The sequence below is a fragment of the Vidua macroura genome, chromosome 10, assembly GCF_024509145.1.
Source record: "Vidua macroura isolate BioBank_ID:100142 chromosome 10, ASM2450914v1, whole genome shotgun sequence".
NCBI lineage: Eukaryota > Metazoa > Chordata > Aves > Passeriformes > Viduidae > Vidua > Vidua macroura.
Genome location: NC_071580.1, coordinates 65,231 through 83,821, shown reverse-complemented (window position 1 = coordinate 83,821; position 18,591 = coordinate 65,231). Strand labels below are relative to the sequence as shown.

The following is an 18,591-nucleotide window of genomic DNA, read 5'->3' as shown; positions in this document are numbered from 1 at the left end:
TATGAAATGCAAAGCAAGCTCTAGAAATCTTATTAGTACCCTAACTCAACACTATCTGTAAAACTGGATCCTTTGCAAGAAGCTTCTCAGACCAAGCTGTGTAATGTTATATTCTTATGCAATTACAACACAGTTACTGCATGAAAATAAATCCAAAGAAAAACTGCTGGCACCAGAAACTAGAACTTTACAAGGACCATGCTGCACAATCCAACTCCACAATGCTGTTTTTCTCAGGCATTCCAATGGCATACTTTGAACAATATATATGCTTTATTTAAAATTCCTAATTTGTCAAAACAATCACACTGGCCCCTCAGCTATACACAATATTATTGATTTCTTACAAACATGTAACGATAGGACTACAGAACTACTAGGGTGGATTTCTCTACTTCTAATATTAACATACTGGTTTTTTTTAGTCTGTGACGTAATCATCAACACACACTTAAGCCTCCCCTGTGTTGTCAGTAACAGCCTATTACCATATAGCCATTTAGCCTAGAAACACCCAATCAGAATTAGTTCAGTTTAGTAGGTTTTTTAATGGTGTCTCCTCCTTACCTATACAGAAAAAGTATGATTACAACAATTTACCTGTTTTCAATAAAAAAATGAATGCCGAGATTTTTATGAGGCTACACTGCCTACATTGCAGAATTCTGTGCTAATGACCAAAAAGGTTGCTAAACTGCATTAGCTTTAACTGAAGAAAAAGACCCCCTTTTTTTCCAAATTATCGTCTCAGTAGTCCTTAGTCTGAACAGTTATTAAGAATGTTAGCTGATGTACAAAGCCTTCTGGAGCTGAGTTACAACCAATTGATTTACCTTTGAGTGATGAAATAAGAACAGGGCAGTCATTTCCAGTAAGTCTAGTTCTCTTGCAAAGTTCAGGAAGCAGCTTGTTCCACCACAGAGCCTAATCCACAAAATCCAATAGCAAACATGTAAATGAACAAGGACTGAAATTAAGAGTACGAAAGACCTCCTAAAAATAACCTGAACTAAGCTCAGATGTGTATAAATACAGGTCAGTTATTATGAACTCAATAATTAGTTTATATAATGCTTTGAAATGCAGTGATTTTGCATATGTCGTGTTTTTCAATCTTCAGTGTAACTTTTTTCTGCTCAAAAATCTTTACACAGTGTCCCTCATACCTCTATAGAAAAAAGTTTAGAAGACAAAAAAAAGTCACCTAATTAGCAATACCAATGCAGTCAGAGAATTGTTTTTTCTCTCAAAACAGCTCAATGGAAAGTGGTGAATAGCATTGCTCTGTCTCCTGACTTGATCTGTCTCATTCCAACAGCTGTAGCAGTAAATTAGGTTTTGTGCACAATTTTGTAGACAAGAATGGAGAGAAGGAAAGGGATTTCTTTCCTCCTTTAAAACTTGGTAACTAGTTTCTTTAACTTGTGGTCAGATGCAGTACTGCAACCTCACATTCTAGTCTAACGTGGGAACAATCACAGAAACTATTTTCAGAATTGAATAAAAAGCTCAAATCTGGTTCTGAATAGAGTTCTAGTACATCTGTCTGGTAGAGATCACATTTCCTGACCCTAGTCAGCAGAGCTCCATACAACTAATTGAGTTGCTCTGCTGGGAAATGGAAATAAACTCCCGTAGTCCTGGAACACTAGAATAAAATCAGTTCCAACACTAAAACTGTATAGAGGCCTAATGGGAAAATAGTACACAAAGACATGATCTTTCTGCTAGTGTACTGGTACCACTCTGATTGCTAGGTCAGAAGAAGTCACTAGAACACAGGAAGAACATATTTAAGTGCAATTTTATTCAAGGGACCATGTTCTCTTATCAGTTAGCTTATTACTAAGATTTCACATTATAAACTCTGACAAACAATTCAGGACATAGTCAGTTAGTGAGAAACTAGATAGCTTTTAATTTACAGCAGAAAAAGAACATATCATTCTTTATTCTGAGGCACTCTGACATCTAAAAAGACTATGATTTAAGTTTACCACAATGAATAGAGTAAGTGGCAAAAGAAACTGGAGGAAAAAATACTCCATTACAATTACTGGGGGCTGAGTTAAGGAATTAAAACCCCAAGGAAGAGGTGGAACACAATATAAGCAATTTACTTTGCCTGAAAGCTAGGCTATGTGATCCATCCAGAGTCCATCTGTACATACAGCATTTCAGTTAGGGAAAAAACCCAAATGATAGTGAATAACTGTATTGAAAGTAGCCCACCTGATTGTCACCTTTCAGCTCATGCTGAGCGTAGAACACAGCTGCATCAGGACACCTGCTGAGCAGCTGGTCAATGGCTTCCTCATACTTGCCCAGACGGGTGTCGCAGAGAATACGGACAGTGAGGCCGACATAGCCAGCCTCTGTCAGGGGCTCCAAAACAGGCAGAGCTGAAGCTATATTGATTGACTGACTACATAAAAGAGACTGAAGACAAGACGTATTGTTTGGATTTAAGACAAACATTGCAAAAAATGCTAACCATAACTTTATAAGAAAAGCCCTTACTTGTTGGAATAATCCTGAAATAATACTTCCTTTAATAAATATTGCTGAAAACTGGGAAAGCAAGTTTAGAATAGATGCAAATGTAAATACTGTTATCAACAGAACTCTTCAGTATTTTTTTCTTCCATCATTTCAGTCAACCTTTTATTTTGACTTGGATAACTTGGATAAAAGTCTCCAGACTGCTAGAGAAAATTGTTCACACACACATGAACATTTGCAGAGTGGATCTAAGATATAAAGCAGATGTAATAAGATGTAATACATGTTTCATACCTGTAGTCTTGAGATGTCTTCATGGTCATCTTTGTCAGACGAACATCCCACTGACATTATGGAAGTTACCCATGGGACAATCAACCCAAAATGACTACAGGAATTTATCTATACAGGACAGAATTAAGTTGCAAAAGAAACATTTCTGTTAGTGACAGTTCCATATGAAACTCATTGTGAGTGAAGAAAATTTTAATTTCAAATAGTGTAATTTAGAAGAGCACCTAGCCCTTCTTTCCTGGTTCATGCAATTTAATAAAAAATAAACTGGAAACTTCTATTTAGTTCTGTATTTCAGCTTTCCTGTTCCTAATTCTTTAGAATTCATCATTCACACGATTTCCTCATTTAGTTAGCTTTGTAAAATTGTAAATAATTCACCTGACAAATTCTCATTGTTTTGTTTTAACCCTTATTTCTATGCAGAGCTGACTCCTGTTGGAAGTATATTTGCAAATGTCCCCAAGGAGCAAGACTGGCCAAAGACAGAAATACTAATTTGTAACTGCACATCACCTTATCTTATTTCAGGCTTGCTTCTTTTAAGAGATAAACTGTCTAGAATTAAAATACTAAAGATGGTACTTCGGTAGATTGTGGAGGAATGCTGCAGTCCTAAAACTTCCTCTGTATGGTTTACAACTTACTAGATCCTCTGTTGTTTTCAATGGCTTAGTCTCAGGAAGTTGCTTCTTTGATATTCTCCAAACATACTGAGAAGTAACCCTCAATAGGAGCTCCTGAAGTATTTTTTCCTGAGAAGACACTACGAGAAGAGCTTCCCAGAAATCCACCAGGAGCTGGGGAACAGTGTTTTCACTGCTATTACACAACATCTAAGAACAAAAACAATAGAAGACAGCAAGTTAGACTATGGTGATTATTAGTAGCAAAAGTTAGAAAAGACAGGAGGAACAGTTTTTTACTTTTACTAGAAGCAGAATTTTGATTTCATTTTTGTCCTACGATTTTGTGTAATACACTGCTATGCAAATTAAAAAGTTTATTAGATGATTTTAAGGAAATCAATTCTGACCAACAGATTTGATTTCTTCTTCAGGATTTACTCTACCCCCAGAAATGTCAGTACAACTGTCAACAAGTATTAGAGACTGCTAAAGGAGGATTTTTACATATGCCAATAGACAAGTGAGTGTCTTGAAAAGAAGTCTCTATAGTCCATGATAAGATCTGCTGTGTAGTTCAGCTGGGTATCATGGTAGGACCCACAAGGAAGATGTTTTAAGATCTGCTGTGCCAGCAAAAAGAATTTTTACTTGGTTTCCAAACAATTTTAAACAACAACACTTGTTTTAATTGGAACTTCATGACTTGAATTTTTTTGATACAGGTCCTTCACAGTAACAGATATACTTAAGACTGCAATACACGTACATTGAAGAACACATGTTTTAACCCAAGTGTTGCTATTCATTGTAGATAAAAGAAAAAAATGTTTGTCTAGTCCCAGCTGAAAGAAAGAAAACTTCAGGGACACTAGAAAAACTATTAGTATTTTTTCTTATAAACTGCAGACACGTATTTTTCTTTCACCGATTTATACAGATCATCAGAACATATATCTGTATTTAAGCCTGATTCTTTAGAATTATGTTTTAATTGTGAAGATTCCTTTAAAAGGAGATTATGGAATTAATTTATCTAAACTCCGTTACATTTCCGTGGCCATAGGAAGCTTAATCAGTAGGAAGCCACTGAAAGGGTTCTGAAATCAGGGTATTTTCCATTCAAATGACAGGTTAAAAGCAAAGAACTTAATAGGTCGTTTTCTTGCTTTCTTTTTTGCTTTACTTAACCAGTATTTCATTCCAGAAGGTCCAGTTTCTGACTCTGTAACCATCTATCATGACTAGAGTATCTCCACCCCTCATCTCGCTCTTTCTGAAGAAATGCTGAAATGTGAGCAAAGGAGCAACTGAGGCTGCTTTTCTTTCCCATAACAATGTCACTATGAAAAAAAATAGAAGCAAAAACATGATCACAGGCCAACCTTGAAAAAGGTATCTGCTTCTTCTAGTTCAATTTTACTGTTCTCATGTAAAGCCACAGTGGCAGCCACCAGTAAACCAGGCTGCATCTCCTTCAGGTGAACAGCAAACTCAGTTGGCATAACAATTCCTTCCTTACGCTGCTGCAGGAGCCGTGGCTGCCCAAGGAAGCCGCAAGCAAGTGTTGTCTACAAACATAAATAGATATAAATCAGGTAAAGAATTCAATATATAGGTTATTCTACTCAGTAAACTCAGTATTTCCTCAGGCAGTGAAATTTAGATGGAAGCAGTCAGGGAAGAAGGCAAATCCTTTCTACAATTCATAGAGTAGCTCTCCAGAGACAGAGATACAAACCACATTCTGGAGCAGCAACTCCTGAAAAACAGGCCTTGTGCCTAAACACTGAAAGTAATATGCTGTTGAAAGATGGAGTTAGTGTGCATAAAATGGATTTCACTAAGTAATCCAAGACATTTGATATACAGGGTGGTTTGAAAAATCACTGGCTGACTTTTCAAGAGGCTACTTTGCAGAAGTGTGATTTTTATTTTAAAAATACCCCTGAAACAATGATCAAAATGTGCTGCACTTTGTGCAACAAGAAGCTATTTTGAGTTATGTGAGTGCTTATGAAGGCGAGTATAACATATTATTCACATTTTAAAGACAGAGGAAAAATAATGCCTAAGTAAATTAAATTAATTACACAAGACATATAAGGCAGACCTAGAAGAAATATTAAGATTAGCTTTCTGAAAGTGGTTTTTTTTTCCTACTTTGAAATAAAATGCTTTTTTAAAGGTGAAGAGCAATAGAACATATTTAACAGATCAGATTAGAAAGAAAGAAAGAAAATCCAACCAAAAACACTCAAGCCTAAACCACCTTATTCTCAAAATAACATCCATGCAGTGTATGTTTGCTCACAACATGGCAATTTCACTTGACCAGTGAAATTCAGCAGCTGCTGCAAAAGCAGGTGGTGCCGAATTTTTGAAACAGCTCCCCACAGTTCTGACTCTGCAACTCAAAACCAGCTAACTTTAAAAACTCTGCAGGACTTTTTTCACCAAAGCACAATATCTAACTTTGAAACAGCTATTTCAAAAGTGTTCAGACTCCCAATATTCCACTATAAGAAAAAGTCTTTGTTTCAAACTCTATCACCTTTTAATATTCCACAGTCTTGATCAAACTCAAGAAGAAGCAATTTACAGATTGGTCTCACACGATGTGAACATCTGTGGCAGAGACAGCTCCACTAACATTTTTGCCCCCAATGATGAGGAATTCTTACTTTGATAGCTCTGAAGTAGGTTCTGATCTGGTATTAATAAGAGTTAAGTGCTTTGATTCCACATAAGATGTGAAATTGTATACAAACTTCAGTTTGTAAGCACAATGGACAAATATTCTGTTCAAGAAAAAATTTATAATGGCTGTTTGAATACAGATGGTGTTTTGATGGGCATATCACATATTAATTTCAGGTGGAGAGGTGTAGAAATGCTACTATAGAATCCTCCCATGCAGCTGAAGAGCACTGGCAGAACTGTTTACATCCCAGTAAAACAACATCTAATTGATCAAGAATAAAGAGCTTCAAAACCTGCTTATTTTGTAAGTCTTCACCAAGACAAGACTACCCTACCAGCAGGGCAAACTGTACAGTCCCAGTGTATGTCAGCCCTCCATTCAACTGTTACTGCAGACATTCAGTGGAGCCTACACAGCATATCAGGGAGAAGAGGAGTGACTGGAAGCTTCTTTCACTGTAAAATGCAACTGTAAGTCAAACTATTGCCTTGGACTTTGTAAAGCATGAACAGCTCGTGCTCTTGGCATACTTTACCTCCTTATAGGACTGCATTTCATGTTCATACATTGTCAGGTCTCCCATTTTCAGAGCCAAGGAAGCCTTAGTAAGTGTCAGGACCACTGATGGCATCATCTTTTCTACTTTCTGAAGATACTTCACAGCTGTCAAAGGACATACGTTTCTCATGCTGGGACTGCAAAGGATATCAGGCAGCTGCACAGGGTCCGCGAGATAGAATATCTGGAGAACTTTATTTCCTGATTCCTATTGAAATAAAAGCCATTTGACCGTTTAGATGTTTTCAGATGTACATTCTTCTATGGCATCTGAAAGTAGTGCAGTTCTGTTGTTTTGTTTTTTGTGGCAGGTTTGTTTCTATTTTTTTAAAAACAGACAAGTTTAGCTTAGCTATCAAATCACAGCACCTTTCCTGCCTCTCTCCTCCCTACTGGTAAAGGATTTCTAACTGGTAGTGATTCTGGCTTGCTAGGAGAACATCTACCACCAAAATGAATTGTTTTTAGCAATCTGTACAATTTAGCAGTGATCAAAAAACCAGCTTGTTTTGCTACAGAAATGGAAGATGACAGAAATTTGAGGCAGGGCTTTCCTAAAACAGAAGTGTCTCTGTGCAAGTGGGAACCAGATCATAGCAACATGCATCACATAGCCAAACCTGTAAGATGTTGCTTGAGTGCAGTCCAAAGCATCACAGGTGCTGCCTGCTATTCAACAAAAGTGGGAAAATAAAAATAATGTGAAAAAGAATAACTGTAAAACTAAAAAAGCAGCTCAGCATTTTCAAAAGGAAAGTGATTAATATTTGATATACAATTCTTAAAATCAGAACTAAATTAGCAGATTACAAATAAAACAAGTTATTTCTACCTCACTTAATTCTTCATTTGAGTCTTCATTAAGAGAATGAGTTAAGTAGAATATAAATCCTCTCTCATATGTCTGTATTTCATCACCTTCTGAAACTAGTCTCTTTAAAACTTCAGTCATGGATAAACCTGACATTCTGTAGTATGGCAAAGCAAGGTGGTAATCCTTTGTATCAAACCTGAAAGAAATAGAGAGGAAGGAAAAAAAAATAACAAAACAACTAAGGGCAATGCTTTTGCCATCACTCTTTGTAAGAACTAAAACCACATCAAATAAAGTCACAGGCACATCAGTTATCTGCATATATTGTTCATATTCAACGTAATCCTGTTGAATTCAACATAATTCTCAATAATTGAATTCTGTTTAATGACAATAAAGACAACCAGAAGAGAGGACTAGATTAAGCTGGTTTTGTAAAACAGGAAGGTTTGTATTACATATGCAATACTAATGTAAAATAGCAAAGAATTATGATTTTCATTTTAAGGTTACACCACTGGAAACACAGCTCACCTATGCCACTTTGACATCTAAAACATACCTGCTGTAGCAGTCTCCTAAGAAGGCACAACTTTCTCTGAATGCTCTTAGAAGATCTTCCTTCTCATCTGATTTAAGGAAATGAGGGTCCATTATAGCTGCTCTGACCAGTAAGTGAGCCTCACTTAGAAGATGGATGCAGCTCTCAGTTTTGACATTTTCGTAAGTTCTACTATATTCTACCTAGAACAGACACAGCATATGCTTAGGCTGCTGACAAAAACTAAGAATATACAGGAACAATTTTAATGAGGACAGCATCTGTTTGAAATAGGATTATGGGCTATTCACAAGAAATATATTACACCATATTCAACAATGACATGCATCAGAGATTAACTAGCAGTACTTAGTTTTAGTTAGCAAACAACAAAAGCAGGAGCTGGGCAATACCATTTCTCTGTAAAGCTGAATTGTTGAAACAGTGTTTATAATATATAAATTCCAACCAGGCTCTGACTCAGAATTTGTTCTGGATTTGATGCTGTCAGTCTTTCTGGAACTAGAGAAAAGAGTTGAGTTGTCAGTGCTGAAATAAACATTATGCAACCAAAAAACCCCTACTCATTTTGTAATTCAAATGCATAAATAGGTATGTTTGCAGACCAGTAAGTGCTGGAGAGTTAAGCTGTAAATTTAAGTCATACTGGCTAATAACAGAACAGGGATAGGCATGTTCACACATAAGAGTCATCATCAGAACTGTCCACTACATCTCCTGTGCTTAACACAAGGGAGTATCAGGAATCATAGAATCATCAAATGGTTTGGCTTGGACCTTAAAGATCTTCTAGTTCTAACCCCCCCATCATAGGCATGGGATGCCACCCACTGAACAGGTCAGACTGCCCAGGGCCTTATCCAACCAAACCTTGAACAATTAAGTAATTTAAATTAGCTGTTTAATCTCCAGTAAGGACTTAGTGCATGTTTGCCCCTGCAGCTCTATCAAAGTGTTTGCCAACACATGGCATGAAGAGGTATCAGAATACTTTTATTCTAAAACTTTGGCTTGGTCTATAAAACCCTAAGGTTAAAAACACTGTAAGAAAACAGACTCTTTTTGTTCTGTTTTTAAATTTTATTTTAACTGTACAGATGTAAAGATGTTTACATCTTTATTTTCAAATGATTGTGCTATGTAGTTTAGTATTTGTCCATTACATTCTTTACAGAAGGCAAAAAGTGTATCTTCTTCAAATGCCAATCTGATAGAATATTTGAATACTTGAAACAACGCAACTGGCAGAAAACGTGCTTTATACAAGAAAACTACAGTATTTTGAATAGTCATTTTTCCTGACAGGCTTCCTCTTACCTTCTTCTGAATAATGTCTGCTCTAGACTTTACCAAATACTGGGTCAACTAACTCCTCAATCAACTAAAGCTGTCCCAGTCTTGTTAATTAACTTAAACTGACTTTAATAAATGTGGTTTCTGAATAACTGCTTAGAATAGCTGCTTAGCTGTTTAATGAAAAGCCTTCAAAAATGGAAAAGGAATAGCAGGTTCCCTGGAAACTTGTAAATAGTCACATATACCTCTGGCTACACACATGCTACAACTGTAACTTGGGGCAAAGTCTGACCAACTTTTGTCATGGATAACTACAGTGAAGTTCACAACTTTCTTGACAAGAACCCTTAGGCAAAGATAAGACATTTAATTTTGTAACCTGTAGCTTTGGCACTACATATTTTTGGTACTCTACATTTTTTTCTCAAGATAAATACTTTTTTTAATGCTCAGGATAAATTCTTAGTAATGTTATTTTAAAATTTTCTTGATTTCAGGCATTTGTGACTTTATGCTCATTTCTTCTATGTCAGTAAATACAATAGAATTGAAAAAAAAAAAGCTTGATTGCTCTTCTCAATCACTTAGAAGACAATTATTTCTTGAGAGTTTTTCAATAAAGGAAACACTATTAAATTGCAATATCCACAAGTTCAGCACTGTACACAGAGCTGTATGTACCACCTCCCTAAAAGACACAAATCCTTACAGCATCCTTCTTGTAGGCTTTCTTCTTTCAGTAATATCTTCTGTGTCTGCCTTAGTCAAAAGAATTATATGGTTTTTGAAATGGCAGATAGCTCTTGGTCCTATAAAAAGCTGCATTCTTAATGTACAGACATCCAGTGTGACAGGTGGACAAGCCTATAAAGAAAAGTGACTGTTTTGTAATTTGACTTGGTATGTACATTGAGTTTTTCAATAAATCAGAAAAAAAAAGTAACCTTTGTACAATGATCTGACATTAAAAACATTCACTGGCTTTCCTAACTTTGAGTGCTTCATTTAAGCAAGAATAAAAATACTCATACAGGCCTGACAAGAACCATTTAATAATGAGTGAAAAAAAATTATTTCACTCTTCAAAGCAACTGCACAGTTTCAGCTATGTTTCTCAAAATAATTGAACCTGAGGTAGATGCCTAACGCAGAAAACTTTATCCTTTTTAGTCTGAATTTGGCCACTGGTTATAAAAGTTTTGATTTCAGCTGCTTATAAAAAGCAATTACAGAAAGAAGTATTATATTTGCTTGCCTATTGTTACCTTACATAGCCAGTATTATTTTCCCGATTTCTTCTATATGCACTTTTCACGTAAAACGTATGCTATCATCTATACTGGACTAAAAATTGGAAAATGCAGCCTCATTTGCACAGAAATACTCTAAATTTACAGCTTTAAAAAGATAAAATACTACATTTATAAATTAACATACATAGTGAAACAAGACAACACAGCGTTACATGAGTAACCTGCTTTTTGAAGACACGTCAACATTTCTTTTAAGAGGTGGAGGCCTACAGTGGAGGTCTGGAGGCTCGAGACTGCCCTGGGCTAGTGAGACTCAGAATGAGGCAGCTCTAAACCTGATTTTAAAAAACAGCAGGAAAAATAGCAATGGCAAATAATAAAAATAACCACCATAACACTTCAAACTCCACACTGGAGTGTGTAGGAACTAAAACCACATCAAATAAAGTCGCAGACGCATCAGTAATCTGCATATATTGTTTATATTCAACGTAATTCTGTTGAATTCAACATAATTCTGAATAATTGAATAATTGAGTCTCACACTGGGGCAGGGACACCCATGAGGGAACTGGCCCATGAAGGACTCACACCAGCGCAGGAATGCCCCTGAGGGACTGTAGTCCATGGGGGGATCCATGCCAGAGTGGGTGGGCACACTGTGGATGGCAAGCTGCAGCACAGAAATCTGTGTAGCACTGCAGCCTTCACAACTCTCCAGAACTCCTACAGACACAGGAGGCAGCCTATTGACTGACTTGAGGAATTGTGATGGATTTCAACATAACCCACAGTGAAAATGCAGAAAGCTGAGACTACAGAACGGACAGGAGAGATTGTGTCACGTGCTGGTATTAGCTATCCAGAGCAGAGAATACATGTTTGGCTCTTGAAAATTTTACAAAACTTCTACTGTCCTATGGTTTCTTTATATCTGCTATCTACATGCTCAGAAGAAATCCTTAAATGCTACCTTAAAATACACTTCCTTCTATCTTTCCTACTACATTTATTAATGTGTATCACCAATCTTTACATTCAATAGATTTTTACTGATAAGCAATTTAAGGAAGGGGTAAAGTTTAGGCCTTCAAGGATCAAAAGTCCTCCTCCTAAAAAACATGCCCTAAGTATCTGGTGGCAGACTTGTTTGATTGCCTACATGCCTCTTAGAAAAACTGGTTTTTCAAGGACACCTAAGAGAGAGAAACGTCACACAATAAAAGAAAACTCTGCACCCTTCATTCAATTTTATACAGAAAAGTATGGAATTTAGTTTTAAAAAGAAGTGATTTTATAGCTTTTCATGTTTTTGAAAACATTCTATAATGGTCTAAAATTTTGGCAATAACATGGCAATAATAGATTGTTTACTTGAGACATCTGTAGACAACCAAAATACAATATGCCATGCATTCTGGATGTTATTTTATTGGTTCAGCCACCAGAAGTGAACAGGATTTCAAACCCTAAGTCAACCAAGTGCCATACCACTATCCCCATTCTATTAGTGAGGTAACGAGAGGTGTACCTTCACGGTCGTGTCAATATATGGATCCTCACCACGAGCTGCTGCTGCACTGCATCGCACTGTGAAGCACTGCAGGTTCTGACTAGAGGAAAAGAAGAAAACACAACAATGAATAAAAGAAATTAAGATCTGCAAAAGTCAAGTAGCCAAGACTACAGTTAATCAGCTCTTTTTCCTTTGAAGAAATGGGCTTAAAAGCCCAAGCAGGAGGTTATGCTGAACTAGTACATGAGCCTACCCAGAGATTTCCAGGAGGCTATGAAGGATGTATCAGAAGGGAAAAAAAAAAATTTAAAGGACAGCAGCACAGAGAAACATAGTAATACTATCAGTAAAACCATAAGCATAGTACCTTGTAATGACGTGCAGGAACTGTGGAGTGAGGACTGCCTGCTCTGACTTCTCTGAATATTGGTAAGTAGAAATTAGTTCTACTAACTTCCCAAGAGAGTAGAGATATCCAGCATGAGGTAAAGAGAAAAAGCAGAAGAGACTCAGAAGTTTTCTCTTGTTCTCAGTTTCCCCATAGGGTGTTGCAGAAATTCCTAAATATAACAATGAGAAAGGCATTTTGTGTACTTCATAAATAAAAACCTGGCAATTCCATTCCAAGCCTGATGCCTAAAAGACAGACTCAAACCTGCCCAAGTTGCAGACTAGTTTTCTTAGTAGCTAGTAAAAAGAAGTTTTATATGAAGCTCAGTGCACATGTCAAAAAATTGTATGACATGTAATTCTTCACAAAAATATGGACATAGCACCTAGTGAAGAAATTCTATAGATGTAATAGCATTAGAGAGTCCTAAATTCACCAGAACTAAGCATCCAGGGACTGAAAGTCTGAACTTAGACAATTACTTTTGAGTTGGAATGAATGCTCATCCAGAGCTGCAGCTCACAAAAAAGTAGGTATTACTTAAGGGAAGGAAAGGTTGGAAAAGGCAGAATTTATTAGGATGCCACTTTAGCAGGTAACAGCTGTGATCATATTCTACAGACCTTCTTATCAAAGCCTGTAAATCACACAAGAGCATAAGACAGCTGGAGTTAAATGGCAAGTAGCTCATTCTTTTCAGTCAGCTGCAAGTTAAATGAGGCATTGCTACTTAGCAGAGTCAACCACCTCAAACTGAGTCAGTAAAAGTCAAGGGCCAACCATATCCTGGGATGCATCAGGCACAGCATTGCTGGGGAGGCAGGGATGAGATTTCCCCACTCTGCTCTGCACTGGGGCAGCATTAGCTTGAGTCCTGGGGGCAGTCTGGGGCACCATAATACATGAAGGATATAAATCTATTAGAGAAGAGACTAAGGGAGGGCTAAAAAGATGGTGAAAAGTCTGGAGGGGAGGCCATAGGAGGAGTGGCTGAGGACACTTGGTTTGTTCAGCCTGGAGGAGACTGAAGAGAGATCTAAAAGCATTCTACATGCAGTTCCTGAGGCAATGAAGCTGTGTCAGGGGAGGTTTAGGCTGGGTTTTAGGAAAAGGCTCTTCTCCCAGAGGGTTGTCAGGCACTGAAACAGGCTCCCCAGGGCAGTGGTCATGGCCCAAGCGTGCCAGAGCTCAAGGAGCATTTGGAAAATATTCTCAGGCACTTGGTGGGATTCTTAGAGTTCTCCTGCACAGGGCCAGGAGTTGGATTTGATGATCCTTGTGAGTCCCTTCCAACTCAGGACAATCTATGATTCTACAAAACCTGACTGCTAACATACAGCATTAAATTCTTCCATGGGTCTTTTGGGGCTTGAGCTAGTGAACCCCTAAAAGCTGCATTCATCCCTTCCAGTTTTAATTAAGGCCCCTCAGAAAGGTAACCAGTATCTTAGTGATTATTAAGGTTTGCTACTCTGATGTCCTCGACTGGCTGAGTGGCAGTCTAGTATCTTGAAACACTAAGGAGAATTTTATTAATGCAATGTAAAGAGTAACTGTTTTGCAACACAAAATTTATCAGTAAAGAACTGATAAAAGCTGATTTAGTCACAATTATGGTGCGCTGAATTAATATTTTAGTTCAAGGTTTGGAGGCATTAAAAGACTTTTTTGTTAACAGAAGCTCAGTTTAAATCATTGAAAAAGGAGAAAAGATCTCAGTTTAAAAACAAATCATACAGAAATCACACAGTGTATGAAAGAGGATACACAATGAAGCTCTTTCCTTTCTCAAGCCTCCTGTGACACAGTCCATTGTGTATTCATGCATATCCATTTACCTGTCTGGTATACAGGAAGCAGTTGAACAGAGTGTAATTTCGTCTCTTCACAAAACCCAAAAGGCGACTGGTCGGGTGCAAAACGTCTAGGAAAAAAGTCCAAAACAACATGGGACTGCAGTGAAAAATTATGATGATATACTTTGGGCAAGTAAACAGCACTGACTACAAGACGCATAGCTCATGTTTTAACACTCAACAACGATGCACACTCCTACTACCAATGCCATTAACAGCAATGCCAAGAAGCACACAGCACAGCTAGATAGAACTCTATTAAGAGAGCTCCTGCAACCTAAATCCTCTCTCATTGTTTGTCTGCAAGATGCACGCCAAAGTTTGACATCACTGAAGAAATCCCGCAACTGATTTTGACCTCAATTTAACCTTTTTTTTCCTCTTTCTTTTTAGTCCACTGAGCTACATGGAACATCATGCCATGTCCAACACTATTTTTTTCCTACTATGTGTCATCCTTTTCCCTGCGTTGCTTTGGAATTCACTGTTAGACCCTGGCATCAATTCTTCCTCAGCTTTTGATAGAAATTTTGGTGAAAAAGGAAGACTAAATCGGCTTCCTGAGGAGGGGACCTGGAGACACAGGTACTGAACTCTTCTCGATGGGATCCTGGGAAGGGCTCAAAGCTGTGCCAGGGGAGATTTACACTTGACGTGAGGAACCATTTTCTTACCAAGAATGGTGAAACACTGAACAGGCTTCCTAGAGAGATGGTTGATGCCCTAGACCTGCCACTGTTTAAGAGGCGTTTGGACTGTGCCTTTAACAATACACTTTAACAGCGGCTCACCCCTGAAGTGGTCAGGCAACTGCACTAGACGATTGCTGCAGATCCCCTCCAAGTGAAATATTCCAAGATACTTAAAAATGGACTTTCCTCAGTGTCCCATATTTTCCTCCGTTCAAGAGCCAAACCTTGTAAAAACCCCAGAAGTCAAAATAGCAGGAGTTTCCTTTCAAAAAGACAAAACACACAACACAGTTTGTTTTTTTTTGTAGTAAATTAACCCATAAAAGGGAAAATACATCTGTAATACCTGAAAAGCAGATACTGCACTTGGAAGTGCTTTGTGTCTTCTGTAGGTAACTCTGTGGATTCCAGTGTGACAGGTATCTCACATAGCTTACTTTCTTCCCCAAGCAGTTCCACTGGCTTCTGACATATGACGAACTCATCTAATTCAAGCTGTAAAGGATGTGTTGAAGGACTTTCATCTTTCACACCTGAGCAACGAAAATGCTATCTTAATTGTTCAAACCATTCCATGCAGCAGTAAGAAAACAGTATGACAATATCAATTAAATACTCCAATTACAGCTACCCTGCTAGCATTGGCTTCCTCACACCACAATATTTTGAAAACAGCCGTACTAGAAGATGGGAACAATTCCTATTTAAGCCTCAACAGTCTGAATACTTAAGAGTCAAGATTTCTGGGAAAAAAAACCCTAACAGGTAAACTGTTCATTAGAAGGTGAGTGAAAGGCAACTGGTACTGCAAATGGCTGGTCACTGAAAAATGTTGACCTTTGCCTGAAGAGGTTTTGAGAAGGCAAAGGCAGCTACCACAGGGAAGTTGTGTTATCTTTACCTCACTTAAGTCCTGGAAAGCAAATCCTAATAACACTCAGAAAGTAACTGGAACTTTTCTATGTAGTTTTTAGTAGTTAAAAAAAAAAAAAAACTAGGGGCAGGACACCATTATCTGAGAAAAGACCCATCTTCACTCAGTGAAAAACACTGCATTTATATTGTCCCTATCTAAAAAGTCTTATTTGCCTGTAATTTTTTTCTAGGTACAGCTTCCATTTCTAAATGACCCTCCTTTTAAGTTTCTTCAATTATGAAGAAAGAACCCTCCTAAGGTTTGCTGGTGTTGATCTGATACATATATGTTTGGAAAAGTGGGAATTGATAATTGATTACATATGGATTGATATTCTGCAATACACAGGAATGAAACCTCTTGAGTACCTCTATTTCTGGGATTTCTATAATTCTAAGACAAGACTCTGAATAAGATAAAGGACTGAAAAAGGAGAATTTGCTTGATTATGGCAGGTTCTGAGCCTAACAGTTAAAAAAGTACACAGACATCACAACAGAAACATTTTTAATTATGTAAGCCAATTACTTAGGCAGTGACACTGATAGAATAATTTTTCTGAAGACAGTACACTGAACTACTACTACGTTAACTTGGCCCATTGCGGCACCCTAAAACAGGGACCTAATTCTGTGTCTGCAGACTGTACTATCCTCTAAAGGTGGAGCATGATGGCATATTTGTTTGAAATGTTACCTCCAGCAGGTTGGTACAACTTTTCATGCTCTAGAATATTTAGCTGATAGTCAGCGATAGGACAATCTGGAAATATTTTCTGAAGGGCAAAGACCTTCTTCAAGACTACTTTTAGAACAACGGGAATCAATTATCAGATTCTTGGAGATTAAAAAATAAAAAATTTATTTCAGCACCTACCTCCATCCACAGCCTTTTCTGGTGCGCTGACTCCCTGAGCACATTGCTCTGTCCTGTCTGCACTTTGCTGGACCAGTTCCAGTTTCAGGATTAGAACATCCAGCTCTGTTGTTATGGCTATATGTCTGGCACAAAATGCAACTTCAGCAGGAATGAGGTTATCAATGTGCAAAATTAAGGAGCGTTCAAAATCTAACACAGTCAAATTCTGGTTTATGACATGGTACTTCAAACAGAACATGACTAGTTTATTCTTGCAGCCCACAAGAAGATCTCCATTCACAGGACAACATGAAATGCACAGTGGAGGATCTGAAAGCGGCATTTCAACAACTGACATCTGTTCTTTTAAGGCTTCACTGTATGACTCTTCCATCTTGTGACCAACCATCCGGACACACACGCGAGACCTCCCTGCAGACATGCATCTCCAGTTCATATATGCTCTTAGGAAAGTTGCTTTGCTTTTTTCTTCAATTGTCACCAGGTAGTCTCCTTAAAAGAAAGCAGTCATACTGATAATCATTAAAAAACAGATGACAGTTTCTGGGCTCTTTATCTGCTGTAGTACGCTAGAAAGAACATCTTCAAGTCTGAACTCTTACAAAAAATTCCAAAACCAGTTTTCACCAATTTTCCTCTAATTGAATACAAAGTACAACTTTCTTTGCTGGGTGGTACACACTTCACACACCACTAAAAGCAAAGACTTACAGAGTAACTCCTGTATTAATCCTCTCTGTTCGTTGTAATTGTATACAAGGTTCCCCCCATTTCCCTGCCTTCTCATACCCATTAATGAGGAAATGTTTTGTTCTCTACAGACCATGGAAAGCAATGGACCAAGAGATTCATGAAGAGCTGTGGGATGGGCTGGAACGACCACCCCACTCCGCGCTCTAAAAACAAAATACAAAAAAACAAGAAAAAAACCCGAAACAAAAACAAAAACAAAACAAAAGAGGGAAGAAAAAAAAAAAAAAAAAAAAAAAAAAAAGCAGGGGCTGGAGCACAGACCGCAACCGAGGCGGAGGCAGACGACGAAGGGAGGTGCGCCACCCCGCACCCCCAAGCGCTGCCGGCGCAGGGAGCGGCCCGCGCTTCTCTACCCGGCCCGCAGGCCAGCCCGCTCCAGCAGGCACGCCCCACCTCAGGCTCGGTAATAACCTGAGAAAGAGCCTGAGGGAGACGCGGATGGGAGGGCCAAGCCCTCCGCCCGCGGCGGAGCCCGAGCGGCTTTGCTGGCCGCCTGTCTCCCGCAGGCCGCCGTCCCCGACCCGGCTGGCCCTCCATCCCCACCCGGCGGAGCCCCAGGGCCGCTCCACGCACTCAAACCTGACGCGTCCCGGTCTCCCCAGCCGAGCACTCACAGACCCAGCGATGGCCGGGACTCACCTGCCGAGCTGTGCGCCATGCGCAGCACCGGACCCAGCGTGGCGAAGGAGCCCAGAGCCTCGCAGCGGCCTTGTTCGCGCACGGCGAACACCTCCACCCTGCAGCTGGCCGCCGTGCTGGCCACGAACAGCACGTCTTGGCCGCAGCAGAAGTGCGCCGGTTCTTGCTTGCAGGGCACTACTCGCTGCGACCCGAACGGGTGCAGGTTGTAAAGCTGCACCATGGTTCCGAAAAGTTCCGCCGCGGCAGCCTGCCGGGGCGGCGCCCAGCACTTCCGCGCTGGGCAGAGCCGCCTCCGCGCGGCGCTGTGCGCAGCGGGCTCAGGCGGCAGTGTGTGGCT

The 18,591-nt window shown here is 39.0% G+C and overlaps 2 protein-coding genes across 7 annotated transcripts in view; one reads left to right on the top strand and one right to left on the bottom strand.

Moving 5' to 3' along the window:
* Positions 1-8,024, top strand: part of CP (ceruloplasmin) — a 27,535-nt gene extending 19,511 nt beyond the window's left edge. The window contains exons 19-21 of one of the 6 annotated variants that reach the window (XR_008438539.1): positions 4,671-4,817; positions 6,300-6,596; positions 8,007-8,024. Coding sequence is in view for 3 of the 6 variants with exons in the window: in XM_053985869.1 (XP_053841844.1) it covers positions 3,857-3,915 (59 nt within the window). In the remaining 3 variants the exon portion in view is untranslated. Of the gene's footprint in view, positions 1-3,856; positions 3,946-4,629; positions 4,818-6,299; positions 6,669-6,715; positions 6,791-8,006 lie in introns of those variants that run through there. The other 5 variants (XR_008438538.1, XR_008438537.1, XM_053985869.1 and 2 more) reach the window with 5 other exon arrangements.
* HPS3 (HPS3 biogenesis of lysosomal organelles complex 2 subunit 1) overlaps positions 1-18,591 on the bottom strand; it is a 20,708-nt gene extending 2,117 nt beyond the window's left edge. Inside the window, exons 1-16 of the mRNA XM_053985873.1 lie at positions 18,252-18,591; positions 16,857-17,351; positions 15,411-15,597; positions 14,355-14,440; positions 12,493-12,685; positions 12,141-12,222; positions 10,066-10,220; positions 8,453-8,561; positions 8,061-8,242; positions 7,517-7,694; positions 6,662-6,892; positions 4,808-4,993; positions 3,444-3,632; positions 2,797-2,904; positions 2,233-2,439; positions 834-924 (exon numbers count right to left, since the gene is read on the bottom strand). Of these exons, the coding sequence (XP_053841848.1) occupies positions 834-924; positions 2,233-2,439; positions 2,797-2,904; positions 3,444-3,632; positions 4,808-4,993; positions 6,662-6,892; positions 7,517-7,694; positions 8,061-8,242; positions 8,453-8,561; positions 10,066-10,220; positions 12,141-12,222; positions 12,493-12,685; positions 14,355-14,440; positions 15,411-15,597; positions 16,857-17,351; positions 18,252-18,474 (2,902 nt within the window). The 5' untranslated portion in view covers positions 18,475-18,591. The remainder of the gene's footprint in view (positions 1-833; positions 925-2,232; positions 2,440-2,796; positions 2,905-3,443; positions 3,633-4,807; positions 4,994-6,661; positions 6,893-7,516; positions 7,695-8,060; positions 8,243-8,452; positions 8,562-10,065; positions 10,221-12,140; positions 12,223-12,492; positions 12,686-14,354; positions 14,441-15,410; positions 15,598-16,856; positions 17,352-18,251) is intronic.